This window comes from Lemur catta, chromosome 2 (assembly GCF_020740605.2).
Source record: "Lemur catta isolate mLemCat1 chromosome 2, mLemCat1.pri, whole genome shotgun sequence".
NCBI lineage: Eukaryota > Metazoa > Chordata > Mammalia > Primates > Lemuridae > Lemur > Lemur catta.
The window spans coordinates 120,205,304-120,223,941 of NC_059129.1; the positions used below are offsets into that span (position 1 = coordinate 120,205,304).

The following is an 18,638-nucleotide window of genomic DNA, read 5'->3' on the forward strand; positions in this document are numbered from 1 at the left end:
TTCCCTGTGAATTCAAACTATTCCAGGATGATTGGCGTTGCTCCTCACAGCACACACTCATGTCCTCATGTTTCTACCGTTCACAAGAAACTGAAGTCCCCTGCCTGCTTTTAAATGTTAGTACAACTCACAGATTTATTAGCTGTCCAATTTCCTTTAATATCTAAGAGAAATAGGAAATAAGTTAAAAATTTTCAAGTAAGGAGACCAAGGTAAACTACTGAATCTCTGTGTCTCATCCATAACATAAGGTTCATAATATCCACCTCACAGGGTGGATGGTCATTAAGTGGAATGCACAACAGTATAGGTTCTCAGTAAATGTTAGTTCCTTCCCTTGTTCATCCTTCCCTTTTCTTCATCATGGAGGCCTATCTGGCAAAGACAGTCTTCCCCATCTAACAGAAGATGATACGATATGCAAGAAACAGACTTATTTCTTGCTTCTGTGAAAGTGACTAGTCCACAGGGTTCCACCTCGTGAACCAGCCGGGTGCTTTTACTTCCGGGATAGAGACTGCCATGTCCAGTGGATTGGGAATGGGGGTGGCATTTCTAAAAAGAAGAAGATATGCTTTTTAAAGTGATGACTAACATGTATGTTGCAAATTATATTTATTGTTATATCTAAGATGCAGTATTCCTAGCTTCTTCATGTCTCAAAATTGTATATACTGGGATAAGTTTTAATTCATAATTCATTCATAATTTAATTATTTAATGATGCTTAAGAGTTAATGAAAAATAAATAATAATTAGTTCCAAAGAAAAATTAAGCATTAAAAAATACAAAGAAAAAATATTTTTGCAATAGTTTAAAAAAATAAAAAGAAAATTTGGGGTCAATAGAGGGTATCTCTCTAGCAAATAAATAGATATATTTACTTCTCCCTCTCTCTATATAATTACTTCTCTCTCTCTATTTATATATATAGATATATAACAAAATAAACCCATTTCAGCAAACTTTATTGACAAAATAAGGCTTTTACTTCTTCAAAGATTATTACTGACATGTGAATGGTTGTTTTAAGCAATTTGTTTAATCACTAACTCTCTATAAGTGTTGACATATGAATTGTTTTTGAAACACATTCATTCATTCCCTGTCCAAGTTTATTTATTGAGATTGATATATCTGTATCTGTATCTGTATCCACACCTACCTATGTATCTCTACTCCAGAGGCTTCAAACCAATTTACAAAGTAGTTTTACAAAAAAGCAATTATTAATTTGAAAAAAAAATCAGTAAGAAATATGGAAGCAGGGTGATATTCAGGACAAAGACAGGGAGAATGAACATAGAAGGTGCCAGTACCTTTACTAGTAATTGCTGCTGAGGAACCCTTAGCTCAATTCTGAGTGAGCATGTGGCACAAGTACTTGGTTTTCTAAAGAAAACCAGGTACTGGTGTTCCAGAAAGATAGTAGGTCTAACTTATGTGATAAAAATTAAAAGGAGGAAATATTAAAATGCCAAAATGTGAATAATTAAAACTGAAAAGATTTTAATTTTCAATTTTTTTTAAAGATGAAAATATCTCTTTAAGAATATAATACATCTACTCAGTGAGCGTTAAAACGGACAACTGGCTTACAGATCTGTTTAGTGGCTGGGTTCCAAGGACACAGGGATTCTGAAATGAACATTTTGAAAATGAGACATTCCAAACACTTGACTATGATTATGAAATATGAAGTTCAATTATGGTTCCAACAAGGTTTTCGAAAGTTATATTATGCAATACTTTAACTTAAGGACATTTTAGAAAGGAAACAGTACAAACTCCTAATTTTCTAGATGAGGAAATTCTGTGGCAGGAGGAGGGATTATGGAAAGACTGTTAAAATCTAACTCGACCACTGCCATGTGGCAGCACCACAGTGAGAAGTCAGAAATCCGTGCTCTTTTCCTTCCATCCCTGCCTCCTAGTTGTTTCAAGGAAGCAACGAATCAGGAGCCAAACTTCTGCAGCATTTTGGCTTATCCAGAGGATATTAAGACGACTTCTTGCTCTCCTTTTCCTACATTTGACTATAGAAACATTGGATGAGAAGAGTGCTCTACCTCTTTCCAAATTAGGAAGTTTGTTTTCCCCCTCCACTCAAAGCATGCTGCCCGGGAAGCAGTCTCACAAACTCGTGACACCACCCAGCCCAAGGCTGCAACACCGCTCATCCTTCTCCTGAGACCCTCCCCCTTGCCTGCAGTTAGTGGCAGGAGTCATTCTTAGTACAAATCAACAGTGGATGTCTGCGGCGAGAAGAGCTCTTGACTCAGGGTGAGTTTCAGTGCCTTCCTGAACCACCGGTAGGAAAAGACGTAGATGATGGGGTTGCAGGCTGAGTTGAAGTAAGCAAACCAGATAAAGATGTCAAAGACCAGTGGGGGTGTGACAAAGTTAAGGAGGCTATCGACCATCGTGTCCACGGTGAAGGGCAGCCAGCACAAGAGGTATATGCCCACAGCGATGCCCAGGGTCTTGGCAGCTTTCCTCTCCCGCTTGGCACCCCCAGCCAAGCTTTTGCTCAACGTGCTGACCTGCTGAGCCTGCCTGGTCGCAACCGCAAAGATCTTTACGTACAAGCCGATCATGATGAGGCAGGGGAAAAAGAACACGGGGAAGTTTAACCAGCCCCAAAACTTATTGAACAGTAGCTGGCAACTGCCCACGCAAGGCATCTCTTCCAGCCACTGGCCGAGCCCTGCCTCTGCCACGTCCGTGTAGAGGAAGACGGCGGTGTGAGCCGCGGGCAGCCCCCAGCCCGCCAGGATGTACCCGAGGGCCACCCTCGCTGTGAACTTGGAGGGATAGCGCAGGGGGTCACAGATGGCGCAGTGGCGGTCAACGGAAATGAAACAGAGGTGGAAGATGGAGGTGAGGCAGAAGAGGGTGTCCAGGTAGGTGTGCAGGCGGCAGAGGAAGTCCCCGAAGAACCAGCAGCTCTCCACGGAGCGAACGGTGCTGAAGGGCAGCACGAGCAGGCCCAGAAGCATGTCCGCCAGGGCCAGGGAAAGCAGCAAGAAGTTGGTGGGGGTGTGAAGCGCTTTGAAGTAGGACACAGCAAACACCACAAACAAATTCCCTAGCACCGTAGTCAGCATGCCTGCTGCACAGGCCAGGTAGATGGCCAGCTGGATGCCCGGAGGATGGACTGTCCTGGGGCAAGACCCATTCACCTGGTAGCAGAAAGCTGCAGGGTGTTCTTCAGCGGCTTGGATGAGGACAGCTCTCATTTACGGTCTCTCTTCTTCCCCTCTGGCCGGGAACTGGCCACCTTCTCCACTAGAAAAAAATTTCTTTATCTGCTAAACGTCAGAAAGTGAGATCAAGAGGAGGACACTAAAGGGCAATTTGGAATCTAGTACAATTTCCCTGGGTACCAAATCAAATGTGCCCTGAAAATCAAAGGCAGCATGGGATTCAAGGTTTCCTGAGTTACTTGTGGTAGACCTGGTTTATATGACCAGGCACTTTGAAACCAGTGTAGACAATATCCCTAAGGAAAGAGAATGATATAAGCTAAATGTTTCCTCAAAGAAAAACTGATGATGTTATGGTAGGTAGCATAAAAGTATTGAGAGGGTGTCTCTTCCATTTTGATAAGGTACTTGTCAAATGTAAAGTGAGGTTTAAAGGATCTGAATCAAGTGATGAATTAATTCTTGTTACTAAATTATTACTTAAGGAAGGAGTGACTTCTAGCTCCTCCCTTCAAGAATTAAATAAATTGACAACAAAATAATCAGATTAAGGTTTTAATTACATGTCAACTCTTTCCAAGAGAAGAATGCAGCATGCAAATAACTAAAAAAATAGAAAACGGCCCTATTTTAGTTTTGAATGGTGCACATTTTCTGAACATAACACACAGTGTTTACCCATTTTGAGAGAACTATCTGATATAAAGTAGAATTTTATCTATCAACACTAGCTTGTGCACTACTAAACAAATTCTAATAAATTGAATTCAGTGTTTCTAAGCTACTTACACAGGTAGGAACAGGAATCACTTCATGGGAAGAAGTCTCTCTTGTAGCAGGTGGACATGAGGAACGTAGAGTCCTCTTCTATCAATGAAGATAATAGGTGTGCGATCAGTTAATGATTATATACTCTCAATGGAAACTACCCCTTAATGTGGGGTGATACAAATAAGGAGTGAAGGGGTACCAAGGGACCTAGTTTGCACTATTCACAAGTCTCAGTTGTTTAAGCTTCCTTCTCAATATAAGATCATTTACACTGACTGTTAATTAGGGATGAAATTTGAAGACACTGGAGATATATATATATATATATTTTTAAACTCCCAAGCTCTGGGATATTTATGAAGATATTCTTACCTGCTGATGACTACTATATATTCTTTTATTTAATTTCATTTTTAGTAAATTCCATATATCCTTTTTGCTTTTGAATTATTGTGTACATTTCTTTCAACATGAGAAATAGTTGAGAATAATTGATCACAAGTCATTTGGTTCATGAAGAGGAGGTTGGTGACCCCCATGTAGGCTGCATCATGGTGTTCTTTTTAAGCTCTATGTTTTGTCATAGTGAAAGCAAGCATGGTACATGAAACAGTTCACCTGGAGGCAGAATAGTAAAATCCTGTTTTGTGATTTCCTGTACTGTCACCTAACCTCTCCCTCTGTTTCCCCACTGGTAAGAGAGCATCCGATTATACTCATCTGTCTATCTTACAGGGATATTGTTGCTGAAAATAACAGGTTCCATAATATTCTGCCGTCTTTGTTTCTTAGTATCCTAGAAGCTGGCACACTTCTTTATGGTCAAGGAGAAATAATTTCACAATATATGTCCAACTGATTTTCTGAAAATTACAGAATCCTAAAGTGACGCCAGATTACATCTACCAGAGGGACTTATAGGAGCAAGTGGGGCAGGTCAAAAAGAGTGAGGGGGGTTGGCCTACACCTCTCCCTTCTCTGCAAAGCCCTGGCTCAGCCTGGTATTTTCCAGAGCAAAGCTCCCTGTGGCCTGGTGGCTGCTGGAAACTTGCCTTGTTTCACATATAAAACTTTATTGTTTCACATATAAAACTTTATGTGTTTATAAATAGATTTATGCTTCCAGCACATAATCAAACCAAGAAAGGATCCTGCAGTACTATGTACCATGATACCCCCTTAGCTTAAAAATCATAATCTACATATAATCTGCCAGGGAGTTCTATGGCTCTATATTTCATTTGACTAAGAACTGTGAAAAACACAAGCAAATGTCTTACAACTGGAATAGGGCTGAAGAAGGGAACTTCCACAAAGGCTTTGGTTCTGGGATAGGTTACATCAAACCTGCTTAAATTCAGTATGTAATCACAAATGTATTTAGAAATGTAGAATTTTATAGACAGTTTCTAGTTGTATGAGCTCTATGTCAGAGATTACTTAACCCTTCTGTGCCCAACTTTCTCATCTACCAATTGAATATAATACAATTAAATTTCACCATGTGAAAATCAATGAGCTAAAATTCGTAATGTGCTAAGAACAGTCTCTGTTATGTAGTAAATTGTAGTAAGTTGAACTGGGCAGGCAAGACTATGAGTGGAAATCTAGTTGAGATCCACCGTTAACTTTTTCAAGTTAGGGCTCTTACCCACCCTTCCACTGACTTTTAGAAATACATTGCAGTTACTTCACAATCAAAAGGAAAAGTAATTGGATTCTGGATCTTCTAAGTTTCCTTGCTTACCTAAGGGATTCACTGATTCTCCAGTGAAAAGCTTTTATCAAAACAGTTGTGTATCTTAGAAATGGGAAATGAGGGGGAAGGAAGATATTTACAAGATAGTCAAAATGTTGTTTAGATTTAGGATTTTATTTTAACAGTATACTTGTTATTTAAATAACACTAAAACTACTAGGCTAGGCTACAGGACAGGAATGTTGTTTTTCTAATAAAAAGAAGTGTCAAGCTCCCCTGAAATAAGCTCTAAATGTTGGTAAGGGGGAGAGAAAGGCTGATAGGAAATATCTAGAGGGAAGAAAATTCTAGCTGAGGCCCCTCATGAAACCCATACTTGTTCAGCAGTATTTGGGACAGGCAGTTAGTGAGTTTTCAAGAACTGTCTCTGATCATATTTGTGATCTAAATAGCAATTACCGTTACAAAGGGCTGATGGAGTGAGGGTTTATTTTTAACAGAAAAAAATAGTAAAAGCAACTCTCTTAGATCTTTAAATTAAGAAGTAATTCCAAAACTTGTTTATGGAGTACAAGACTACTTGCTTTTAGTATCGCCTCTGCAATCCAATAAAGATAAACTAAATGTACATAAAGGGGAAACCCTGGTAAACATTAGACAAAATGCAAAGAGCACTTCCCTCCCATGCTTTGTTTTCTAATTGCTGTTTATTTCTGTCAATTTGAATTTATTTCTTCTATTTTTTCAAAATGTTATGTTTCCTTTATTCCATGAATGTATTAAGAGATTTTTATGGGAAAGGTACTGTGTCAGACACTGTTGGCTACAGAAGTGAATAGTATCAGGACATAGTCTCTCACACAAGAAGCTTATAGTCTAAATGAGGAACCAACACACCTGTGTACAACCAACCCTGGCACAAAGTAGATGGGCTTAGGGCTGGTGGGGGTGAGCATAGAAGAAACATGTTGGATAAGCTGAGTTTGAGATCTTCGTGGAACATCCGAAAAGATACTCCACTGTTAGTAAGCAATGAGGGGCTTGAATTTGAAGGAAATGATAGGGCTGAAAATAAATGCATTTGAAAGTAATCTATATGAGGTGGCGACTGAAGCTATGAAATTAGATTAGAACAGGATTTCTCAACCATGACACAGTACCGAAGTTTTTTTTCAGATAATTCTTCATTGTTGGGGGCTGTCCTGTGCATCGTAGCCTGCTTAGGTGACAACCCAAAATGTCTCCAGACATTGTCAAATGTCTTCAAGGGGCATAATTGGCCCTAGTTGAGAACCACTGGATTAGAAAGACAAAGAGATGATGTAAAGATGAAAAGAAGATTATAAAGGACAAAATTTGGCAAAATAAGTTTATGGGGTAAGAGAAAGAAGAGAAGAACAAAAATGACACAGAAAAGAGATGTTCATTGAGTCCAGAGATACTATCCTAAAACTCTAGGGGACGGAAAGGGCTTCAGTTTTGTGAAGTTCAATCTGGGTGAATAATTAACATGTGTACACACGCATCCAAAGACCTTGGCCATGTCCCCTGTATGTAAACACACAAGATGCGTGCATGCATAGATCAAAAGTATATATTGGGAGAAAGAAAGAATATTTTCCTAAACTCTTTCTTTATTTGTTCTTCTCATTTAGGAAGACAGTCCAATTTTACCAAATATTTGCAAATCTCACATCAATTCTTTCTGAGAAGAGGTTTAAGTCAGAACTAATAGAATTGGAAGTAACTACAACTGTCTGCTTCCTTCTCCCCTTCCATGTCACCCGCGTGCCCCGTAACTCGGGCTTCCAATGTGCTCAGGCTCTCTCTCACTCCCCTAATAAGTAACAATAATCTCAAGAAAGATTTAAATAAACTTAGTTATATATGGCCGTCAATGATTGGAAAGACTGTGTCTCCACATCTAATGTTTACAAGTTAAAGGGAGAAAATTCTTATTCAATTTAAGCCAAAGAAGTGAAAATCTAAATCCCTAAATTTGGAATTTCAGGAATTAGTAAGCCTGGGAGAGAGTTTTTGTTGTTGTTGTGGAGGTGCCTTCCCCAGAAGCCCAGAAATGGACCACCTTTGTAGCTCTGGTATGCGCAGAAGCCTAGACCCATTGCTCCTGCTTAGGGGTCCTTTACACCAACTGGAGGAATCTCCTTGTATAGTCAAGCCGTGTCCCTACTTTTGTGGACAGAGGGCATCTAGGATTCCCAGCCAGAAAGGAATCCCAGTGAATAAGGTGCACAGCCTAGGCACGTGCAGGAAACAGGCTTAGGGTGGAAGAGTCAGGCAGGAAGATCATCCCTGTGACAATCATCCTCAATGCCTTGCGAAACCAAGGGTAAAACATGCCATATATAATGGGATTGAAAGTGGAGTTGAAATAACCCAGCCAGAGGAAGACATTGTACAAATCTTCTGGAGTTGTGAAATTAACAAAAGGGTCTGTGATGGTCAAGACAAAGAAGGGCAGCCAGCATAACACAAACACTCCCATGACTATGCTGAGGGTCTTGGTGGCCTTGCTTTCTCTTTTGGATGATACCTTCCTTTTGCTTTCTGCCCCAGCCTGTTTTGTCCTAGGACCTGTGCCAATTTGCTTAGTGTGCTTCCTGGCCACTGTGAAAATGTGTATGTAAATCCCCACCATGACTGTCCCAGGGAGAAAGAAAGCGATGAAAGAGGCCAGTACCCCCCAGAGCTTGTTAAATATCAACACACACAAACCTGTGCAGTCAATGGCTGCAACAAAATCTTCTGTACCAATTGTGTTTAATTCGGAGAACACCAGGCCAAAGGCAAAAATGAGGGGAATGGACCAACTGATGAGAAGAAAGACCTCTATAACAGGGACGGTAATTTTGGTGACATAATGCAGCGGGTCACAAACAGCATAGTAGCGGTCCACTGAGATGAAGCAGAGGTGAAAGATGGAGGTGGTGCAGAGCATGATGTCGCAGCAGCTGTGGACTTTGCAAAAGAGGTCTCCAAAGTACCAGCAGGACTCGATGGACCGGATCATACTAAAGGGCATGACCACGCAGCTCAGCAAAAAGTCAGTGGTGGCCATGGAGAGGATCAGGAAGTTGGTCGGGGAGTGGAGCTGCTTGAAGTGAGCGATGGAAATGATCACGACCATGTTGCCCAGCATGGTCATCACTATAGCCCCGATCATGACCATGTACATGGCCCAGGCACTCGGCACAGACCTCACATTTTTAGGGCATGAATTGTTAACCAAAGCAAAGCAAAACTTTACTTCCGGGGGGTTCTGGAGGTCAGGGGGATACATCATCTTTGTCCAGTGGGTACTTCCTCTCCTTTCTGTGTAAGAAAGAAGAAAAACGGTAACATTCATGGGCAGGACAAGTTTTTAGAGAAGCCCAGCAAGCCTGCATTTCCAAACCAAGTTTGAATTTACCAACCAGGAGTACTGCCTCCCGAAACTTCATGTGCGCGGAAATCACCTAGAGATCTTTTTAAAGCACAGATTTTGCTTCTGGGGTAGGGTTGAGAGTCTGCATTTCTCACAAGCTCTCAGGAGATGCCAATGCTGTTAGTCCAAGGACTGCTCCTTGAATAGGAAAGGGTTAAAGAAAACGGAATTCGTATTCAGTCATCCAACGTATAAGTAACACAGGTGAATGCATGTTCCAGTTGCACTAATATGTAGCCCTTACTCAAATTCCAAATTCACGGCAGATCAAGAATTTTTCCTGTCTTGCTTATATTAGCCAGATTTTGGGGATAAAATCCCCTCAAGAATTATCAAGAACTGTGGAACTATTATTCAGTGTTCAGCTTAAGGAATAATTATGATCTGAAAATTATGCTGCTTCTTTTTTTTAAAAAATTTTCTGTGGGCATTTGTTTTGCCAATGCTTTTGATCCTGTCACTTACTACGTGCTACTCGATTAAGGAAACATTTCTCTTTCCAAGGTGAAGAGCAGTTTTTATAACTTAGAGCAATATTATGGCAAACTAAATACATGCAAAAGATGACAAGACTATACATGAAAAAAAAAAAGGAGGAAAAATACCTTAAATAATAGATTCTGTAAATCTCGGGGTTATCTCCTTTTACTTAGCAGATGCATTCACGAATCCAAATTCAGGTTGAGTTCCCCTTGTCCTCATATTTCAAGTTTCACCTTTGGTAACAAAGGTAAAATACATGAGGGCTTATTGTTAAATCTGTCATTTCGAATCATTTATGTTATTGCCTTTATAATGTTAAAATAATGAGACTGACTCACCCAGAGTATGACATGGGTTTTCATTTGTTTTTCCAGTGTCAGAGCTGGATGTGTAATTCTGCTGACCAATGGCAAGCATTTGTGAGATCTAAGGCCAAAGTGGACTTTAGCCTAAGAATAGACTAAAACTCACTGGTCTGTTGGGGAAATGGACCGCAAGAAGCACATCTTCACCAGATTTGCTTGAAAAAGACATTAGTGAGTATACAAGCACCTTTGAAAATAATATTTCCACTATTTGCTAGAGTACCCCAGCAGTTATTTCCAATGCCTTTGTATTATTTGAAATCTTAACATTATGGCACATTTATTTGCTCTGGATATTGTAATTTAATTTCTCAGATTACACTTTTCTTTAGATATTTTTTAATTGTACCAATTGAATGTTATGTAATTGAGTTGAACTTGAGGAACCAAACCATAGGGAAGTAAAGTGTAAGAAGGACAAAGAATCATTCAGCTCCTTTATAAAGTACAGACTATCAATCAGAACACACAGCACAAATTATTTGATCACTTGTCACTTTGGCTCCTAAGCTCTAAGAGGCTGAAAATAATGAAAACTTAAACACCCAATTAAATAAACTTTAAAATTATTTTTAAAATTATTTCTAAAGATAGCTAACAACTACCACAAAATTACTTTGCATTTGTCACTATATATTCATAGATATAGCATTCCCCATGCAAAATAGTATACTCCATTATGTAGTTTTTGAAGTTTTAAATTTCATTTTTAAAAACCTAATCCTAGACTTATAAAGTGAATTTCTTTTAAAAAATGGATTGAAACAACTTCTAGAAATGAACAGTATTCTCTCATGTTCCTGTTGCATAGTTCACATACACAGAAGAATATTTAAACATTTAAGTTAGATTAAGACAAGAAGATAGAGTAAGACACACATGTTTATTTTAAAAATTACTACATAGGTGAATTATCGAAGTGATGTCAAAGATAAGAATAATTTTAAACCCATATCTTAAGCTCTTGGCCAAAAATTAAAATTATAAAAACAAGTAACCAAACATAAATGTGACTGCTGGCCTACTACTTTGTTAAAAGGGAATTGTTAAGAAATCAAATTGAGTTAGAATTTTGTTTGTTACATAAAAACCTAACAGAATAGAGATTCCTTTTCTTTGGAGAGTCACCTTCAAAAAAGATATACATAGCAATTTTTTAATAAAATAAAGTTATCTCCTTTATGATATCTCACTTTTATCATTGGACATTGTTTTATCTTTTTCTCTCTTTGCCAATAACATTTCACCAAGTGTCAGCAACAATGGACTAAATTAATTACAATATTGCAAACAATCATCTAAGGAAAGCATAGGAAATTATTAGTTATTTCTTTTAGAAGGAAGAAAGAACATTTGCTAACAATTCTGTAGAAGAGAAGAGTAAGAACTGTGTAGTTTTTTAGTTCGAATTTAGTTCTTTACGGGAAAAGATTATAGACTAATGAAACAGACTAAGGCCTCTGAAATAATGATCATGAAAATGTAAAAGCTTTTCAGAATTTCAAGAAAAAAAGAAATGAGGCAATAATTTTTTCCTTAAGTACTAAATGCCTAAAATTATATAAGTATATGTGTATTTCTCTCAAATAAGAAGGGGAAATATTCAACAAGTTCAATAATGCATTGTAAATAAATGGAAACAATTACAAAAGAGATAAAACACCTGTTTTATCAGGCATGATTTTTCTTTTCTTACTGGTTACATAGCCCAAACACTCCACTTCTGGGGCTATTTCAGCAAAACTAATGATTTTTATCTTACTTTGGTATATCTCATTTATACAATAGTTCCCAAGAAGGAAAGGGAGATTATTTGTGAATTAGATTTAAGAAAGAACTGCCGTGGGTCTTCCAGCCATTGCCTCTTTAGAATCTCAGTGATTTTTAAAAAAATGATCCAGACATTTCTATAAGTCAGTATTTTAAGTGTGGTTTCTTTCGACATGACAAAATAGCAGGTAAACAAAGAAAAAATAAATCTAGCTGACTTGTTTCTCTCCTAATAGTCTCCTTTGGTTGATCAAAATTTGGCTAATTAGGTCATTTGGAGTTAACGTCACTGAAAGGGGTTAACCACTGCTGTGCTATGGTTTCTTACCAGGCAAATGAGCACTGTGCTCCCTCGCTCTCCTCCCTGCTCGTGTCACTCCAGTAAATGCACTTAGGCCCACACTACTGTAGGCAGGCTCCTTGCGGACTGTGCTGTCATCAGTATTTATGCACGAAATATGCCTCTTGAGGAAGCAGTACCTTGGGTCCTGCTTTTGACAGGTGGCCTTTCACAACCTTCAGTGTGCTGCCAGGACGAGAGTACAGTAAGTCACCAGAGAATAGGCTCCGGGAAGGGGAATCAGTTTTGTGCTATCATTGCTATGGCCTCAGAGGGGCAACATGGACTAGCCTCACACTAGGGCAAGGGTAGGAAAGAACACAAAACACGGAAGGAGAGAGACAGGGAGGGAGAGAGAAAGGGGAGGAGGGAGGGAGGAAGGAGAAAATTTAATTCAAATCTGACTCAGCTCATTCTACTTATTACCAAATGCTAGATAATGTTTTCAAATAGTGAATTCTCTAATCTCCAGTGAAAGTTTGACTCAACTTCTATCTTTTCCTTTTGCTATGATGCACAAGTCAGTGATATTCCTTCATACTGCAGTTCCTTAAATCTATAGTTTTTCAAACAAAGGTCCTAGCCCAAGTAAAAAGCAAAACCAACAATGTTTTGAAACAACCAGGATGAAAAGTGGAATCTTCCATCACCATGTGGGTATTTTCTTGATCACTGGGGGAAGTGTTTCCATCAATGTGCCATAGTTCCAGACACTAAGCTTGCAGTAGTTTACACTGATAATTTTATCATCCATCAAGCCCACAAAATCATCATATTTAAATACACAATGCTTTAGAGAACATCAAAGCTTAAATATTTATAAAAATAGAATCAAACCATTCATATTTAAATCAACTGGTAAAATCTAACTGCCTTACATTCTCTGAAGACTTTCTTCATAAAATTAAATGCCTTAGTGAATGAAGATGGCTGGAAGATGTTGGGTTTCCTTTTTATGTTCACCTGCGTTTACAAAACTTCTCTTTCCAAACTTCTTCCCAGATGGAGAACTAATTATTTTACACATATTTTTGCACATTTTGATTGCTTCAGTTAGGGTCCATTCAGGAAAATTAGAAAGAAATTAATTTGGGAAATTGTTTTAAAAGATATTAGAGAACTAAAAAGACAAAACATACAGACAAAAACAAAACAAAACAACAAACAGGTTAACGCTAACAGTAACTGTAGGAAGCACCTACCCCCCCTAGGGTGGGAGACCAAGGCAGAGGTGAGGCCAGAAGCTGGAAGCGCAGAGCACGGTCCCTCAGAATGGCTCCTCAGACCTCTGAGGTGGGGATGCTACAGTTGGTTCCTCAGGATCCTGGAAAGAGTCCTCTTATGGAGGTGAATTGTCATTATTGTTATTTTTGTATAAATTATTTTACCAAAGGGCTGGTTCATTGTTTTTACAGTTTAACGATGATTTAAACATTTACAGATCTTCTTTGAGGGAGTGGATCTATTAATGCCTAGGAATTTGACCAAGTTCATGCCCAGAGAAGAACACAAATGTTTCACAGGTGTTCAGCTGAATAAAATGATTTAGCATAAAGAAAGCTCCTCAGTGAACTTCCAACCTGACAAAACATAATGAATGCACAGGCTCTGAATTCTCTAACCCTGTGGTCCCCAACGCCTGGGCCTGTTAGGAACTGGCTGCCTGAGCTCTGCCCTTCCCCTCCCCCCACCACCGCCCCATGAAACCCCTCCCTGGTGCCAAAAAGGTTGGGGACCTCTGCAAACCCATCACTGCAAGGAGCTGCTCTGACAGCTTTCTGCTGGGGCTCTATGGAGAATAAAATGACTTTTATAGTCCCAGGGCTTAATTATTTCTAAAAGTAGGGACTACAAAGTTTAATTTGCAAGAGAAAAGATAATTACATGCTTTGGACATTAAAAAGATAATGTCTTTCCCTGGCATTACTATATCAGTAAACCACTCACAACTGCTTATCCCCCAAGAAGAATAAAGTAATATAAAATAAAGGTAAAAAAATAAAGTAAATGAAGAGTTAAGAAAGAAATAACACACCAGACCAACAGATACTCATAAACTGAACACTTGAATTTGTAATAGATTTTTTTCTCATGTACCAAATAACAAATAAATTTGGACTAAATACGAAATTCAAATGATTCATGTCATATTTATATACCTTATTGGTCAAAGTCTTACAAAATATGTGTTCATCTGTCCACATATTTTATTTTCTCCTACCAGGCTGCAAATTGCTGGAGGACAGAGTTTAGTTCTAGTTTATTGTTGTGTTCTGTGCTATATTCCCCCCTGGTTGGCATCAACAAATATGCGTTGTATTCAATCCCAGAAGGAGCAATGATACAATCATTGAAATGCAGTAAAATAAATTTCAAAAATCAAACAACCAAGGTATCTACTGATACGCTCCCATGAAGAAACATGTATGTGGATATTTATTGCAATGTTATTTGTTATAGCAAAAGATCAGAAACAGTAGGAATCTAGTTAAATAAATGATGATACTTCCAAATAGTGGAACATTCTGCGGACTTTTCAAAAAATTAGGCATGTATATTTACTGATATGAAATGAATTTCCAAGATATAAGATTATGTGAAGCAACCACGATGCAGGACAGCATGCACAATATTTTGCCATTTTTATAAAGTGTGTGGGAGCAATATGTATATACATATGATTGCTTATGGGTATGCCTGTGTTTCTATATATCTTTAAGAAGTGTTTGCCTCTGAGGAAGCCATCTCAAAGACCAGGGAACCAAGATTAGAGAAAGACTTTTCAGTGTATAGACTTTGGTTCCTTTTGCATTTTTTTGATATGCACGTGTCAGCTTTTTTAAAAAATAAGTTTTTATTTATTTAATTTTTATTTTTACTTATTTTTACCAAACTGTTTAACTTAACATAATTTAATTAAAACTTTATTTTAACCATAGGGAGGGTCTAAGAATGTTTATCTTTATGTTTGTGTAGGCTCAGAATTACATATAGCAATGACTAAGTACAAGTAAAAATATGTACCGAACATCCTGGAGTTCTAAGACCTGTAGAATTAAAAAGCAAAAAAAAAAACAAAACAAACAAACAAAAATAAACACCAAAAAGGTAAGTACTGCAAAGAAGGTGTTAGGGCTATGGATTAAAAAACACATTTTGTTTTATTTTCATAAGGATTAAGTTGAGCAGCAGAGTATATGTACACTAAAGAGGCCGTGAAGCTGCAAGCAATCAACTTCATGCAGACGTTTCCGATGACGTTTCAGTAAGAAACAGGGCCCTGCTCCAGTCCAGCAGCAACGAGAGTTAAGAAAACCATCAGCTGAACACAGAAAAGCAACCATCAGAGACAAAGCTGATGATGGAAAATTGGTACTGTAATTTAGTACAAAGAATATATGGTCAATCAAAACCATTTTTCTTCAAGCATAAATCTAAGGATATCTGCATTAGTAGGAATATATTGTGTGTGCATGAGCAATAAATTTCTCTAAAAAAAGGAATCATAAGGTAAATCAAACCCATAGTATTAATATGGTTTGTGTTCAGTTTAGAAATTATCTTTCTACATTTGTCATTTTAAATATTGGTGATGTTTAAGAGAATTTAACATGTTGCAGTATTTACCACAATAGCTTTGTGATTACCACTTAGAAGTTTTTAAATAATTGATCTAGATGTGATTTTTAAGTTGAAAGGCACAAGAGAAGTTTGCTAAGTTTATAAATGGCATTATAATATTTAAGAATCTTCAAAATCACCATATTTTAAGTAAGTTATTAAATTTTTAAGAGTTATTTAAATAGTAGAGAAGGTTTTATGTGTCTAACAATTAAATTAACAAAAAATGGAACTTGAACATTTTAATTAATAAATACCAATAAAATATAAAGAGAATTCAACTAACTAGGCTGTAATTGCCCTGAGAAGTTGCTGTTAATAGTTGCTAAACATAGGTGGCTCTGTGGTGCAATGGATAGCGCACTGGATTTCTAGTGACAAAAAGTTGCTAAACGTATAAACAGAATAACTTCTATTTATACATTATAATTATAAGTTAAATAAAGTTTATAAATATAAGTTAGATGAAAGTTACAAGTTAAAAATTTAAGCAAGAGCTATGTTTTTAATATTATTTGATAAATAAAATATTAACTTTAAAAGGACAATTACCTTGAAAAACCTTTTCTATACACAAAAGGACACTAGAAATCTCAAACAGACAGACTGATCTTAAAAATAAAAAACAAGTTAGCCAAGTGAAGGAGGAGGGCGAGTAGCCCCCCAAGTAGGGAAAACATGGGTGAATGAGTATTTGAGGGAGCCAAAATTCCTTCAGAGGGGTGAGAGGCTGGGAGGAGGGATTAAATGCGGAAGTACAAAGAAAGACCAAGTTGGGCATGTACAGAGCTTGACGCCGTTGGGAGGGATTTCAAAACACCATCTCAGAGCAATGAAAAGCTACATTCATCAGGTGTCTAACAGGAAACAGATGGCACAATCAACCTGGGTGATTGAGGAGAGTTTCATAACGCTACTGTTAACTATTTACAAGGGCGTGGGCAGTGTTTGAGGAAAGCGACAAGAAACAGCCCAATACCCAGGGGCAGTAACAACAGGGAAGCATCGCCCTAGCTAGACTGGAAGTGGCAGGGGAAGGGAGCAGTTATAGGAATTCCAAGAGGATGGCTGTATAGAGGGGGACTCCAGATGGCCTTTCCTGGAGGAACACAGCCAGCCTGGGACAAGCTGGCAGAAAGGCTGCCTGATTTCACCGTCCTTCCACCCGCTGATCTCCTGGAGGTGCTCCCGTAGGTGAACTGTCATCTTAAACCCCAGGCAAGGGAACTCCTCAGCCAGTCTATACATGTCAGCCTCCTGCACAAAGTGAGTGGAGAAGCCTAGAGAGGGGGGAAAAAGGATCTAGTGTAGAAACTATTTGAGATATTTAAGAGAAAACTGTCAATATCAGAAAACTGGGCGGAGTAGATTGGAAAGCAGACCTGGAGGCAGGAAGACTAGTTAACGTGGGTGGGAGGGGAGGCATGCGTTACAGATGAATCTCTAAATAAATCCCTTTATATCCTTCACTGAGTACTCAAGGTGTGTTTCAACGACTATACACAGGCTCCATACAGCTGTATAGCAACATGTTTTATGCAGCTAGCCAGCTAGGTCTATCCAAGTACATTATGCAATTTATACCTAGGTAGGTTTACATCTACAGACAGTCCTCAGTCTAACAACCATGCACCAATGTCCCCTACATGCTTTCTTCCCTCTTTAAACCCTCCAGTGCTGCTGCTGTGAGAAGCACAGGGACACACACATGCGCATACACACACACACACACACACACACACACACAAGTTTTAGAGTGGAGAAATAGGTCAGAAGTAGAGAAACAGATGAGAATTCTAAAAGCAGAAATTGAGAGGAAGCTAAAAGTAGAAGAATCACTGGACACAAGCTGTCTGAGACTGCTGAAGTGGGGCAGGTCAATGTTAATGACCTCAGCCCCGTGAAGGGAAGGCGTGTCTGGGCGATGTCTACTGTCCTGCGAGACTCTTAGAAGAAGGAGTCTGGCGGCGTTTCTCATACTCAAGTATCTTCCTAGACAGAGACTAAATTGTTCACCTCCAGATCAGCAGTTAGACGGGAACATCTTTTAGTAAGCAAGAAAATATTTCACTGCTATCAGTTATGCATTTGTTGGGCACATTTACTTTCCTTCTAACAAGGAGAGGGAATGAAAACTATAAAGACAGTAACGGGGAGGTAGCCCTCACTGAATCATATTGCTTACTGAATCAATTTCCCATGGTTGGGTCTAGGACAAAGATTGTCTGAGTACTGGGAGAGAAGGACTTAGAAGAAAGACAAGGAAAAGCCAAAATTAAGTTAACCTATTTCAAAGTTTGGCCTAAGGCTGAACTTGGATTGCAGAAAGGAGGAACAGTCTACCCTCCTTCTGCTCCTCGTTCTCCTTCCCACACCATAATCCCAGGTAGGAGAGAATGTGGACATGACCGTATGTGGGATCATATACATTCCAATCGATGAAATAAAAGGAAGGCTGGGCATCTACCCAAAAGAACAAAAGAGATTCTATAAAAAAGACATCTGCACTCGAATGTTTATAGCAGCACAATTCACAATTGCAAAGATGTAGAAACAACCCAAGTGCCCATCAATACACGACTGGATTAATAAAATGTGGTGTATGTATACCATGGAGTTCTACTCAGCTATAAGAAACAATGGTGATCTACCACCTCTTGTATTATCCTGTATAGAGCTGGAACCCATTCTACTAAGTGAAGTATCCCAAGAATGGAAAAATAAGCACCACATGTACTCACCATCAGATTAGTTTCACTGATCATCACCTAAGTGCACATTTAGGAATAACATTCTTCGGGTGTCAGGCAGATGGGAGGGGGTGGAGGGGATGGGTGTATACATACACAATGAGTGTGATGCGCACTGTCTGGGGGATGGACATGCTTGAAGCTCTGACTGGGGGGGACAAAGGCAATATACGAAACTTAAACATTT

The 18,638-nt window shown here is 38.6% G+C and overlaps 2 protein-coding genes across 2 annotated transcripts; both read right to left on the minus strand.

Annotated features, from left to right (window-relative positions):
• Nucleotides 1–2,232: 2,232 nt before the first annotated feature.
• Nucleotides 2,233–3,240, minus strand: TAAR5 (trace amine associated receptor 5). Its single transcript, XM_045544386.1, has one exon. It carries the CDS (start codon nt 3,238–3,240, stop codon nt 2,233–2,235), a length of 1,008 nt encoding a protein of 335 aa, XP_045400342.1.
• A 4,694-nt stretch (nt 3,241–7,934) lies between these two features.
• On the minus strand, nt 7,935–8,981 carry LOC123633279 (trace amine-associated receptor 4). Its single transcript, XM_045544387.1, has one exon. The coding sequence runs from the start codon at nt 8,979–8,981 to the stop codon at nt 7,935–7,937; it is 1,047 nt and encodes a 348-aa protein (XP_045400343.1).
• Nucleotides 8,982–18,638: the final 9,657 nt, after the last annotated feature.